The sequence below is a fragment of the Chiloscyllium punctatum genome, chromosome 3, assembly GCF_047496795.1.
Source record: "Chiloscyllium punctatum isolate Juve2018m chromosome 3, sChiPun1.3, whole genome shotgun sequence".
Classification (NCBI taxonomy): domain Eukaryota; kingdom Metazoa; phylum Chordata; class Chondrichthyes; order Orectolobiformes; family Hemiscylliidae; genus Chiloscyllium; species Chiloscyllium punctatum.
In genome coordinates this window covers 28,662,059-28,677,257 of record NC_092741.1, presented here as the reverse complement: position 1 = coordinate 28,677,257, position 15,199 = coordinate 28,662,059, and the positions used below count along the sequence as shown (strand labels likewise).

Genomic DNA, 15,199 nt, shown 5'->3' with positions numbered 1-15,199 from the left:
ATCTTCATGCAGACTGGGAAAATCAAATTTCTAAAGGTAGCCACAGGGAAGAATTCATACAGTATTATTCAGGACATTTTCCTAGAACAATATGTTGTAGGTCCAATGAGGAATCGGGCTGTTTTGGATCTGGTATTATGTAGTGATGCAGGTTTCACAAAATATGTTGGATTATAAGTGATCATGACATCATAGAATTTAGTATTCAGTTTGAGAATGAGAAACATGGGTTGGAGACAACTGAAAGAATCAACGAATGGAAAGTTTAGTATTAACCTTAACCTTGATTGTAAAATCATTCGTTTTTGGCTTACATTTCGTGCTGTCCTTCTTACGAGTAAGATTATTTCCTGACAAGAACTTTCTCATTCTGGAATTTTGTATAGAGTCTGAATCTCAACATTAAGTATTTCTGTCCTTAGATAAGGAGACCATAGTTAGGCACGTTACTTCAGGTTCAATCCAGCATGTACTTTGTATTGTTTGGAATAATAGGTTTACACATTTCACTGTTTGATGTCTATTTTTGTTTCTTCATGAAAGTTATTTCCATTAGCCCATGTTTGTTAAACAAACTGCTGTAAAAAAATGTTTTATTAAATTGTTGGTTGTCCTGTTCCAAGTCCTTCATAAACGTAATCACATGTTCTTCATATTGCTGTCCTTCAAATTTCTTGTTAAAAGTCCTGCAGCAGAATTAAGAATGCAGAACGTTAATGTTCTGGACCAAAGTGGATTAGCAGGACAATAGGAACAGGAAATGTTCATTCAGCCCTTTGAGCAGCCTCTGCTCAGTTTGCTCAATGATAATGGAGAACAAAATGGGCAGATATGAGACAGATGAGAAGGGGGAAGTGAAGTAATTTGCAGAAAGTTTAAGGGGAGGCCGGCAAAACTTAACAGCAGTCCAAACATGTGTGCAGAAAGAAGGCAGCACTTATCGAAAGAATGGTTGGCAAAGTACTTGGGCCCTTGAAGTTCATAAACGGTGATACTGAGTACAATGAAGGGAAGATATGCTGAATCTTCATAAAGTTCTGGATAAGACATGACTTGAGTTTTGTGTTCACTTGTAATTATCACATTTTAGGAAAGTTATGAAGGGACTTCCGAGGGTGATGAGAGACTTACTGGAATGGTTCAAGGAAGGAGGGTTTTAGCAAGAGGTTTAAGTTGGAGAGTCTTGAGTTGTTCTTCTTTGAGTAAAGGAGTTTGAAGGACAATTGATTGGAGGCTGTATGAGGTTATAACAGCAGGGTTATTAATGGTACAGAAATGAGAGAGCACAGATTTAAGGCTTTGAGCAAATGATGTAAGGGAGATATGAAGATTTTTTTTCTTTGCTTATGAGATGTTGGTGTTACTGGGCCATCCCTAGTTGTCCTTGAGATGGTGGTCGTGGGCTATGTTCTTGAACCACTGCAGCTATTTACTGTAGTAGTCCCACAACACTGTCAGGGAGGGAATTTTGACCAAGCCACACTGAGGAACAATAATATATTCCCAAATCGGTATGGTGAGTGGCTCAGAGGGAATTTACACATTGTTCTTCCAGATGGGAGTGGTCATGGGTTTGGAACTTGCTGTCTAAGATGAATTCTGCATTGCATCTTGTAGTTGGCACACGACTGAGCATTGTCATTATAGGGAGTAGGTGTTTGGTGATATGGTGTAATTCGAGGAGGCAGCTTTGACCTGGATGGTGTCAAGCTTCTTGAGTGTTGTTGGAGCTGCACTCATCCAAGCAAGTGGGGAGTATTCCACCCCATTCCTGATTTGGGCCTTGCAGATGGTGGGAGAGAGTGAAGGCTGCAGATGCTGGAGATCAGAGTCAAGAGTGTGCTACTGGAAAAGCTCAGCTGGTCAGGAAGCATCAGAGGAGCAGGAGAGTCGATGTTTCCGGCATAAACCCATCATCAGGAACGAGGCTTGTGAGCCAAGGGGTTGGAGAGATAAATCGGAGGGGAGTTGGGCTGGGGGGAAGGTAGCTGAGAGTGCAATAGGTGGATGGAGGTGGGGGTAATGGTAATAGTTGGAGAGGTGGGTGGAGCGGATAGGTGGGAAGGCAGATGGACAGGTAGGACAGGTCATGAGGGTGGTGCCAAGTTAGAAGGTTGGCTCTGGGATTAGGTGGGGGTGGGGTAAATGAGGAAACTCGTGAAATCTATATTAATCCCGTGTGATTACAGAGTGCCAAGATCTTCCTCCAGGTGTCAGGTGGTTGAGGTTTGACGATGGAGGGCGCCCAGCATCTCCATGTCCATGGTGGAGTGGGAGGGGGTGTGAAAGTTTTTGGCCACGGGGAGATGGGGTTGTTTCGTGCGTGTGTCCTGGAGATGTTCTCTGAAGTGTTCTGCGAGTAGGTGTCCTGTCTTCCCAGTGTAAAGGAGATTGCATCGAATACAGTATGTGACATTTGTGGAAGTGTAGGTAAAACATTAATGGATGTGGAAGGTCCCTTTGGGGTCTTGGATGGAGGTCAGGGAGGGAGGTGTGGGCAATTCCTGTGGTGGCAGAGGAAGGTGGGATGGTGGGGGCATTAATCTGACAAGGGAGTCACGGAGGGAACGGTCTTTCCAGAAGGCGAATAGAGGTGGGAGGGAAATAGATCTCTGATGGTGGGGTCCGTTTGTAGGTGGTGGAAATGGTAGAGAATAATACGATGTATCCAGACATTGGTGGGGTGGAATGTGAGGACTGGGGGATTCTGTCCTTGTTGCAGTTAGAGGGGAGGGGTGTTTAAGAGACTTTTAGATAAACACATGAATATGGAAGGGCTGGAGGGATGTGGACAAAGGGCAGGCAGAAGGGATGAGTTTAATTTGGTGTCATGTTCGGTGCAACATCATGTGCCGAAGGACCTGTCCCTGTGTGCTGTCATGTTCTGTGTTCTATGTTCTAATTTTCAATCTAAAGTCTAGTCATTTCGCAATTAACTAAATGTTACACTTTTGATTTGGTACAGTATAATTGTAACTGCAAGACAAGAATTAACCAGCTGAAGCTGGTTTGATCCAGTTTCAGAAACCTTTAAATTTGGGCTCATGACTTTGATTCATGCTGCCTTGTCTCACAGGTTTATTATGGTGCAGATGGAGGCCATTTGGCCCATCATGTTTGCAGAGGCTAATTGAGCATTTGAGGTTTTTTTTTTGCCAATCTCCTGCCTTTTCCCTGTGACCCTATGACCCTGCACGCTGTTTCCATCCAAATAATCATCCAATGCCCTCTACAATGCCTCACTTTGAACCTGCCACCATCATATTTCCAGGCAGTGCATTCCAGACCCTAATCATTCGTGTGAAAAATATTTTTCTCATTTTGCGTTTGCTTCTTTTGCAAAACACCTCAATACTTTGCCCTCTGGTTCTTGAATCTTTTTACATCTGTGAATCGTTTTTGTTGATCTACTCTGTCCAAACACCTCAAGCTTTTGGAAACATCTACCAAATCTCCTCTTAGCCTTCCCGTCTTCAAGGAGAACAGACCCAAGTTCTCCAGGCTTTCCTCAAAACTGAATGGTCTCATTCCTAGAACCAATTTCCTAAATCTCTTCTGCATTCTCTGCAATGCATTCAGACCCTTCCTAAAGCCTGATGTCCAAAACTGTACACATAGTACACTGTGTGATTGAGAGTTATTGAGTACATGAGACAATAAAGCTAATTCAATTCAGCTGAGTGTCCTACATGGGTTCATTACAACCTCTTTGCTTTTGTACTCGATGTCCTGTTTACAAAGCCTCGAATACGGTGTACTCTACAGCTCTCTCAACCAGCTGTCACTTTAAATTACTTATTCCAAATAACCTGTTGGACTATAACCTGGTGTCGTGTGATTTTTAACTTTGTCCACCCCAATCTAACACCAGTGCATCCAGAATAATGACTTATGTACACGTCCACCCAGGTCTCTTTGATTCTGTGCACTCTTACGAAGATTACCTTTAATTCTAAAGTCCTTTAGGGAGGACACCATTGTCATTACCAGGTCTGGCCTACGTGTGACTCCAAACCCACAGCAATGTGATTGACTCTTAAACTCAGAGGAGGCAGGACCTAAATGGGCAGGATTTACACCTTTGACGGTTGCAGGAGAAGATGCCTTGGGGCTGTGGGGATGTGTTGAGAGTGAAAGAGAAGTGGACCAGAGTGTCCTAGCAGAAGGCTGACAAGGGAGGAGAGGGGAATATGTGTCTGCTGGTGGGACCCAACTAGAGGTGGTGGCAGCTAATGGTCCTTTGAATGCTGGTGGGATGGTGGGTGAGGACAATAGGAACCCTTCCACTGTTGAGGGCAGGAAGACAAAGTGTCAGGGCTGAAGTGCAGGAGATGGGTCAGACCTGGGCTGAGGACCCTGCTGGGGAATCCGCGGTTGGACATTTTGGGGGTTCATCATCGGGACATAATGTGACGGAGATGGAGAAACTGGGAGAATGGAATGTAGTCTTCACAGAAAGCAGGCTGTGAGGATGGATAGTCAAGAGAACTGTGGGAGTCAGTGGGTTGGTAGTGGATATTAGTGGATTAGTGGTGCTGGAAGAGCACAGCAGTTCAGGCAGCATCCAACGAGCAGCGAAATCGACGTTTCGGGCAAAAGCCCTTCATCAGGAATAAAGCATTTCTCTCTATTTCAATAAAACCTATTTGTGCATTTGGGCCATGTGATCACATACATTCCACTCAGTCACAGCACATCAGAATTGTTAATTTTAAAGGTTCAACCCGTTTTACATAAAAGGACAGTAGTTTTAATTCATTATGTTATTACAACAGTCACTATTGGAAAGTTTGGGTCTCGCCTTTTTTCACTATCAATCCTGTCAAAGTGCCTCATTTGGAAGTATATCCTTGACCTTCCGTTCTGCAGCTCCACCATCTCCAGTTCACCCCTCATCCCCGAAATCATTCAAGCCTATGATTCCTGTTAAAATCACTGAAGATGTCTGAACACGGTTATCGGACAGCCAAGAAAGAAAACAGGATCTTGGTTTTATAAATAGAGGCAGAGAATACAAAAAGAAAGTGTGTGGTTGAAACATTTACCAGCGATTTTAACGAAGAGAATACGTTGGTACTAGAAGAGATATTCTATGTATTCATATAAATATGAACAGTGAGTAAACCTCATTTAAATCTGACAGAAATCATCACCTTGGGAATCCAGGTCTCAGGAAAAAGATACAATCCTGATCAGCTTGTTCTGAAGAAGGGTCACTGGACCCGAAACATTGACTCTGTTTCTCTGTTCTACAGATGTTGTCAGACCTGCTGAGATTTTCCAGCAATTTCTAGTTTTGTTTCTGATTGGCTTAAGGTGGGGATATTATTCAAAGGATTATTCTCTCAGTCTCAATGGAAAAGAGTATTCAATGTTTAGCTTAGAAGCCTGATTGGTACTAAGGAACTGTTCTTGCTAAAGAGAGCAAAACCTTTGAAGAGATAATTACCCAGAGATTAGATAAAGGCAGCAAGTTTGTTGCTATGTTTGTGCCAGTTCATTTTACTTGCATTGCTAAGAGATGGAAAGATGTCTTTGTCAGCTTGTCAGTCGCCCCTTGGCATTTGACTTTTCGTTTTAGTTTTCAGTTTGGAAATGATCAGGATTAAATTTTGTCCATTTGAAATTTGCCTGATTGGATAATGAGGTGGAAAACTGATTTAGACATGCTGCACTTGGACATTTGGGCTATTGGCCCTAATTCAATGTGAAAGATTAATTCACGTTCTTCACAGTTTTGATAATCACAGGAAAGCAGTTAATATAACAGGATAAAAAGTGGCGTGGATAATGACATTGATTTTCTTTAAAGTGATACTTTTGGGAATTGAAGTGGATAAAAGATTTCAATAAATATCCAGAAGGAAAAAAAAACAGTATATGTATGTGCAAACATAGCAGGGAATAAGGAAGGTGTAGTGATTGGAACCAGGTGGATCTCATTGACTCCAAGGTCATTGGTAGGGTTGTTAACCTGGGCTGCCAATCAGGAAGCCCTGACTGATCAACATTAACAGGAGATTAGAATCTCCTCTGTTCAGAGAACTGACTCCAAGCTGGCTGGCCATGGCCAATGTACTGTGCACAAGGAAATAAAGGGTGTCTTGGTGACAGGATACTGGCCTCTGTGCAGTTACTTCAGTGGTGATGAGAGAAAGCAGGATGTGCCTGAAGAACATTTGCTTGCAACTGTCATCTTAGAGTTGGGGAAAGCACTTCTGGCATCATGCCTTTATTTGGGAAGCTTGACTCATTTGATCCTGCTGTTAAAGACTGAGCCCAGTATGTGGAAATAATGTGATTTTTTTTTACAGGCAAATGACACTGGGACAGATGAAAACTAATCAGTAACCTTTCTGAATGCTTGCAGACCTGCAGCATTTTCAGCTATAAGGGCCTTAACTTTCTCAAAGGCACCAGACACTAAAACCTTCCAAGGGTTGACAGAGTTGTTTAAGGAATATTACGACCCCAAACCTCCTCTAATAATGAGGTGCGATCAGTTTTATTAGGCTGTTAGAGAACCAGGGGAATCAGTTTTAGGACTTTTGGCAAGGTTGAGATGCTGAGAGACCGTTTGGTATGTAGGATTAATGAAATAACAATGCAACAACATCTACTAAGTGAAGCCCAACTGCACTTCAAACAAGCTTCAACCTGGTTTGTCATTAGAAGATGTGGCAAGTGGACCATGGGACCTGCAGGGCGTCCCAATGGAAGTGGACTCCCTCACCTGTCCCACTGAGCTTGGGAAACACCACTCAAGTGTAGGCAATTGCAGAACCTTATGCAGGGCATAGACTGAGCAGACGGACCCCAGGCCATCCCACTGCAAAGCCACAGAACAAAGCCGAGCCTTGGTCAAGTGTTCCTCGGTCATCTGGACTGGCAAGCCATTGTAGTTACTGCCGGTATGTGGACTTGAGACAGCAAAGGAGTCCTACAAGGCCTGACCTGAGGAGGAAAACTCGTAGGCCGGTACCGAGGAGAGTGCACACCCTGGAAAGTCCCCCTACATGTGGGTTGGAACAATTAAATTGCTTAGCAACATCTAAATCAGAACAAATTAAAATTAATGTTCGGTTAAATGATCACCTAGTTCCCATGGAGGTCGATACTGGCGCAGAATCTGTTTTCAACAAGACTCATTTGGGACTCCAACTATTATGTTTGCACAAGACCTCAGCCACGCTGAGAATGTACACTGGGGAACTATTGCAGAATGAGGGTATGACTTCTGTTCTGGTCTCCTAGAGAAGCAGCTAGTTGAGTTACCTCTGATGGTAGTAAAAGGCTTGGGCCCAAACCTGATGGGGTGAAGTTGGTTGAAAAAAATTCACTTTGATTAGCTCAACATTTTTCGACTAGAAAATGGCTGCCTCAGTGAAGTCCTTGTGAAATACCCTGGAGTATTTCAGGAAGGGCTTGGGTCTACCAAAAGGGGACAAAGCCACTTTCCATGTTGACCAGGAGGCAATTCTGAGATGTTGCAAGGCCCCGCCCAATGCCATTGGCCTTTTGGGCAAAAGTAGAGGCAGAAATCAGGAGAGCGAAGGGATCATCGAACCAATACAGCTTGTGGAATGGGCCATCAAACTGATTGTGAAGCCTGACTGCTCAGTTCACCTTTTATGGGGATATTAAGCAAATGGTGAACTGCTTCACGCAGCCGGATAAATACCCGATCCCTCACATAGAGGACTTGTGCACAAAGTTGCCAGCGGGGGGTAGTGCTGTCCATTAGGAAAATGGGCATGAACCAGGCCCACCTGCAATTGTAACTGAATGAGAACTCCCAGAAGTACACTCCAATTAATACCAATAAGGATTTATACCAATACACAAGACTACCATTTGGAGTATCACCAGCTTGTGCCCTTTTCCAGTGGACCATGGAGAACATTTTCCAAGGGCTTGTGATGAAGCTGCCCCTTTATGGTGTCCTCGGTTTTGTTTGAGAGAAATAGTTAAAAACACAGGCTTTGAAAAGTCTGTGGCTTAAAGGGTTTTGGGGCCAATTTGCTTATAGCTAGCAGGTGCTGCCTCCAGCAAAAGGCTTTTAAGTCTTTAAAAAAAGCACTTGTACAATGAAAGGAGAATGGTCAGTTCTTCCCAGCTCAGACTATCTCTGGTTTGTGTGGTCTGGCTATTCACTGAAAACAGTCAGGCAGTTGGAAAAGCTGCTGGACCCACTCTTTTGTGCCAAAGGGGTGTTCATGGGGATTGCTGCAGGTATTTGGAACAGCATCATTAAATTGGGATGATCTGTTGGGTTTTCTGATAAGTTATTCTGTATTCTGTTCTCTTTTGTTTGTGTTTCATTCAGCAACCTTATAAATAAATTCTGTTTTGTTTAAAACTAAGAGGTTTGACTAGCTGCATCACTCCTGAAATATCCACTATACACCTGCTTATAAAATGAACAACGTTAGGGTCTAGGATACTTTTCTGAAATGTTTTTAGGGGGTCTGATCCATAACAGGCTACCTCAGGTTGTCATTTATCTGAGTGATGTAATCATAACAGGGAAGACCAATAAAGAGCATTTGGAGAACTTGGACATGGTGCATAAACATTTCTCCCAGGCTCCTTAGATGGGGACAATATGTGTTCCAACAATATGTGACCTACTTGGGTTACAGAGTCAGCAAGACCGATTACACCCCTTCGAGGATAAGTGAGGGTGATCAAAAGAGTCCCAGCTCCCACATACCCGAGCTTTGGTCTGTCCTTGTGTTAGTGAATTATTACAGAAAATTCATACATAACCTAGACTCCACCTTGGCACCCTTACACCTGTCAGCCCTGGGAATGGTCGTGTAGCCAAGAAGTCACCTTTCGGGACGTGAAGAAACAGCTATTGTCATTGAACATATTGGTACACTACGATCCGAAGCAAAAGGTAGTGCTAACATGCGATACCTCTCCGTACAGAATCGGGGTAGTGTCAGCTCACCGATGGCCCAATGGAGAAGAACGCCCAATCGTGTATGGTTCCTCGACTCTGGCTGATGCCGAATGCAAGTATGCCTGGATAGAGATGGAAGGTTTGGCGGATATCTTTGACGTGAAGAAGTTCAACCAATACCTTTACAGATGGAAATTTGTCACAATTACAGATCACAAACCCCTGCTATGGCTACTGAAGGAAGGCAAGGCAGTGCCACCCATAGCTTCCGGTAGAATTCAGCGTTGGGCACTTATTCTCAGCACGAAGAGTACAAGTTGGAATACCATCCAGGAAGCCAAGTGGCTAGTGCAGATGCCTTGAGCTGCCTCCCACTGGAAGAGTCCATTTTGGTTTTAAAATTCCTGGACACCTTTCCAGTCATTGCTGACAATATCCAACTGTGGACACAAAGCTCCTGTCCTAGCAAAACCGAAACAGCTTTTGGTAATGGGGGAAACAGAAGGGTCATCGTCACCCAGGTGGAAACTTTTCTGGATCCAGTGAGACCAGATCACTATAGAGGACTCCATATTATTACAGGGGTGCAAGGGTGATTGTCCAGAGTAAAGGTCATCACCAGATACTGGCTGAGCTCCACCAGGGTCATCCAGGGGTCTCCAAGAAGCCAAGTGTGTTGGCCAGGGTTTAATGCCAACATAGCTGCATTGGTGGGATAGTGCCCAGAGTGTCAACAAGGACAAACATTGGCACCAACAGCGCCCCCGCATTTGTGAGATTGGCAGGGTTGCATGTGACTATGCTAATCTTTTCATGGGCTTAATGTTCATTGTGGACACCCATTTGAAGTGGTTTGGGTGTGCATAAAGTTTGGTTGGCAAACTCAGGGTTAACGATTGTGAAGCTGCAAGCATTGCTCATGATACAGTCCCATCCATACATAGCTAGGAGGGCAGCGGTAGACGTCCGGTATGTGGCCACCGCCATCCGACACCTTAAAACGGCGGTGCTCGGACCCGACGTAGTGCACCAGTTGGAGGACGCTCAGGTGTGCGGTGGGATCCCGTCCGCACTCACCCCAGCCCGGACGGAATTTCACATTGGCCCCAAGGTCCCGTACTTCCCGCGGGAGCCTGTGCCCCACAACCTGAGCTGCCTCCGAAATTTTAATTTTGTTCCCTTCAAAGATGTAAAAAGGAAGGCCCTGTATAGACTGCTGCTGCACACCGTCCACCTCTTCTCCCTCATCCACCGTCCGGACACGCCTTGGCGTGCCCATTTGCCATCGGGCGGTGGGGATCCCCAGTGGAGGGCTCTCTACGCGGAAGTCCTCCTCCTTTCTCTCGGGGATCTGGGGTGGAGGGTGCTGCACGCAGCAGTCCCCTGCAACCGCAGGTTGCGGTGGTTCACGGACTCCCAGCCCAACTGCTTGTTCTGTGGCGCTGTGGAGTCCGTGGACCATGTATATATTGGGTGTGGGCGTTTGCACTCCCTTTTTGATTTTCTTAAAAACCTTCTCCTCTGTTTCTGGCTGCACTTCAGTCCCACGCTCCTGATCTTCGGGCACCCGGTACGGAGGAGGGAGGGCAGGTCCGAGGACCTCCTCGTGGGTCTGCTCCTGGGCCTGGCCAAACTGGCCATCAACAGGTCCAGGCAGCGGGCCGTGGAGGGGGTCGTTAGGGCCGACTGCCTGCCCCTCTTCCGGGGTTACGTTAGAGCCCGGGTGTCCTTGGAGAAGGAGCACGCGGTGTCCACCGACACCCTGGAGTCGTTCAGGGAGAGGTGGGCGCCGCAGGGAGTGGAGTGCATCATTTCCCCCTCCAACTCTATTTTGATTTAGTCCCTACCCTCCCCTTCACTGTTTTGATCACACAGCATTGCCCTGTGGTTTGAAGGGCAGTGCTTGTCACTGGCCACTCGGGTGTTTTTCATATCTTCCTGGTGGTGGAAATTGAATAAAGATTCGTGCACTTTGTGTCTTTTCACTGTGTCTCACACCTGCACACACACACACTATGGGTGCTGGGGAATAAAAATAAGCACTACCGCACTTAGGCGGTAGTGTGGGGGTTAAATATAAGAAAAAGGAAAAAAAAAAAAAGGAGGGCAGCGGTAGACGTCCGGTATGTGGCCACCGCCATCCGACACCTTAAAACGGCGGTGCTCGGACCCGACGTAGTGCACCGATTGGAGGACGCTCAGGTGTGCGGTGGGATCCCGTCCGCACTCACCCCAGCCCGGACGGAATTTCACATTGGCCCCAAGGTCCCGTACTTCCCGCGGGAGCCTGTGCCCCACAACCTGAGCTGCCTCCGAAATTTTAATTTTGTTCCCTTCAAAGATGTAAAAAGGAGGGCCCTGTATCGACTGCTGCTGCACACCGTCCACCTCTTCTCCCTCATCCACCGTCCGGACACGCCTTGGCGTGCCCATTTGCCATCGGGCGGTGGGGATCCCCAGTGGAGGGCTCTCTACGCGGAAGTCCTCCCCCTTTCTCTCGGGGATCTGGGGTGGAGGGTGCTGCACGCAGCAGTCCCCTGCAACCGCAGGTTGCGGTGGTTCACGGACTCCCAGCCCAACTGCTTGTTCTGTGGCGCTGTGGAGTCCGTGGACCATGTATATATTGGGTGTGGATGTTTGCACTCCCTTTTTGATTTTCTTAAAAACCTCCTCCTCTGCTTTTGGCTGCACTTCAGTCCCATGCTCCTGATCTTCGGGCACCCGGTACGGAGGAGGGAGGGTAGGTCCGAAGACCTCCTCGTGGGTCTGCTCCTGGGCCTGGCCAAACTGGCCATCAACAGGTCCAGGCAGCGGGCCGTGGAGGGAGTCGTTAGGGCCGATTGCCTACCCCTCTTCCGGGGTTACGTTAGAGCCCGGGTGTCCTTGGAGAAGAAGCACGCGGTGTCCACCAACACCCTGGAGTCGTTCAGGGAGAGGTGGGTGCCGCAGGGAGTGGAGTGCATTATTTCTCCCTCCAACTCTATTTTGATTTAGTCCCTACCCTCCCCTTCACTGTTCTGATCACACAGCATTGCCCTGTGGTTTGAAGGGCAGTGCTTGTCACTGGCCACTCGGGTGTTTTTCATATCTTCCTGGTGGTGGCAATTGAATAAAGATTCGTACACTTTGTGTCTTTCACTGTGTTTCACACCTGCACACACATACCATGGGTGCTGGGGAAAAAATAAGCACTAAAAAAAAACATCCATTGCACAGACCAACCATCATACAGACCAACCATCGCCCAGATCAGTCATCGCACAGACCAACTATCAAACAGACCCAACCAACGCACAGACCAAACATTGCACTGTCTGGCCATCGTACAGACCAACCATCGTACAGACCAACCATCGTACAGACTAACCATCATACAAACCATCACGCAGGTCAACCATCACACAGTCCAACCACTGCACAGACCAACCGTCGCACAGATCAACCGTCACACAGACCAACCATCGTATAGACCAAACATTACACAGACCAACCATCATGCAGACCAACCATCACACAATCCAAACATTGCACAGACCAATCATCACACAGACCTAATCATCACACAGACCATCTTCACTACACAGACCAACCATCGTGCAGACGCAACCATCGCACAGACCAACTATCGTGCAGATGCAACCATCGCACAGACCAACCATCTCAGAGACCAACCATCACACAGTCCAACCACTGCACAGACCAACCGTCGCTCAGACCAACCATCACACAGAACATCCACCACACAGTCCCAACCATCACACAGACCTACCATCGCACGTACCAAACATTGCACAGACCGACCATTGCACAGACCATCCACCACACTTTCCCAAATATTGTACAGACCAACCATCGCACAGACTAGCCATCACACAAACCATCCATTGCACAGACCTACTATCATGCAGACCAACCATCACACAGATCAAACATCACACAGATCAACCATCGTACAGGCCAACCAAGTACAGAACAACCATCAAAATGACCAACCATCACACAGTTCAAGCATTGCACACATCCAGCCATCTCACAGACCAACCATCGCCCAGATCAATCATCGCACAGACCGACCATCACACAGACCAACCATCGCACAGACTAACCATTGCACAGACCAACCATCACTGAGACCAACCATTGTACGGTCCAACCACTGCACCGACCAACCATTGCACAGACTAACCATCACACAGACCATCCACCACACAGACCCAACCATCGCACACTCCAACCATTGAACAGTCCAACCATCACACAGACCAACCATTGCACAGACCAACCATTACACAGACCAACCATTGAACAGTACAACATCACACAGACCAACCATCCCACAGACCAACCATCACACAGACCAACCCTCTCACTCACCAATCATTGCACAGACCGACCATCGTGTAGACGAACCATCGCACAGACCAACCATTGCAGAGACCAACCATCGCACAATCCAACCACTGCTCAGACCAACCGTCGCACAGACCAACCATCACACAGACAATCCACCACACAGACCCAACCATTGAACAGTATAACCATCACACAGACCAACCATCCCACAGACCAACCATCACACAGACCAACCCTCTCACTCACCAATCATTGCACAGACCGACCATCGCACAGACCAAATATTGTACAGACCAACCATTGCACAGACCAACCATCACACAAACCATTCATAGCACAGACCAACCAACATGCAGACCAACCATCACACAGACCAAACATCTCACAGATCAACCATCATACAGACCAACCATCGTACAGACCAAACATCAAAATGACCAACCATCACACAGTTCAAGCATTGCACACATCCAGCCATCCACACACTAACCATCAGCCTGATCAATCTTCACATAGACCAACCATCACACAGACCCAACCATCGTACAGACCCAATCATCGCAAAGACCAACCATCACACAGACCCAACCATCGCAAAGACTAACCATTGCACGGACCAACCATCACAGAGACCAACCATTGTACAGTACCACTGCACCGACTAACCATTGCACAGACCAACCATCACACAGACCATCCACCACACAGACCCAACCATCACACAGACCATCGTACAGTCCCAACCATTGCACACACCAACCACTGAACAGTCTAACCATCACACAGTCCAACCATCACACAGACCAACCATCGCACAGACCAACCATCACACATTGAACTGTCCCAACCATTGAACAGTCCAACCCATCACACAGACCAACCCACCCACAGACCAACCATCGCACAGACCAACCATCTCATGCACCAATCATTGCACAGACCGACCATTGCACAGAACAAATATTGTACAGACCAACCATCGCACAGAGGAACCATCGCACAGACCAACCATCGCACAGACCAAACGTCGCACAGACCAACCAGCGCACAGACCAACCAGCGCACAGACCAACCATCATACAGACTAATCATTGCATAGACCACCCATCACACAGACCCAACTATCACACAGACCAACCATCGCATAGACCAACCATCGCACAGATCAACCATCGCACAGTCCAACTATTGCACAGACCAAGCCTGACACAGACCAACCATCACACAGATGAATCATTGCACAGTCCAACTATTGCACAGACCAACCATCGGACAGACCAGCCATTGCACAGACCAACTATCGCACGGAACAACTATCACACAGATCAACCATCGCACAGCCCAACCATCACACAGATCAACCATCGCATGGACCCAACCATCGCACAGACCAATCATCACACAGACTAACCATCACACAGACTAACGATCAGACAAACCCAACCATCTCCCAGACCAACCATCATATAGACCAACCATCGTACAGACCAACCATTGAACTGTCCCAACCATCACACTGACCAACCATTGAACAGTCCAACCCATCACACAGACCGACCAACCCAACCCACAGACCAACCATCGCACAGACCAATCATCTCATGCACCAACCATTGCACAGACCAACCATCACTGAGACCAACCATTGTATGGTCCAACCACTGCACTCACCAACCATCGCACAGACCAACCATTGAACAGTCCAACCATCACACAGACCAACCATCCCACAGACCAACCATCTCATTCACCAATCATTGCACAGACCGACCATCGCACAGAACAAATATTGTACAGACCAACCATCGCACAGACCAACCATCGCACAGACCAACCATCACACAGACCAACCATCGCACAGACCAACCATCGCACAGACCAAACGTCGCACAGACCAACCATCGCGCAGACCAACCATTGCATGGAACCAACCATCGC

General features: G+C 47.0%; 1 protein-coding gene across 1 annotated transcript in view; it reads right to left on the bottom strand.

Annotated features, from left to right (window-relative positions):
* Positions 1–520: 520 nt before the first annotated feature.
* The window catches only part of LOC140454059 (uncharacterized), a 31,328-nt gene continuing 16,649 nt past the window's right edge, over positions 521–15,199 (bottom strand). Inside the window, exons 5-6 of the mRNA XM_072549020.1 lie at positions 8,957–9,088; positions 521–686 (exon numbers count right to left, since the gene is read on the bottom strand). Of these exons, the coding sequence (XP_072405121.1) occupies positions 521–686; positions 8,957–9,088 (298 nt within the window). The remainder of the gene's footprint in view (positions 687–8,956; positions 9,089–15,199) is intronic.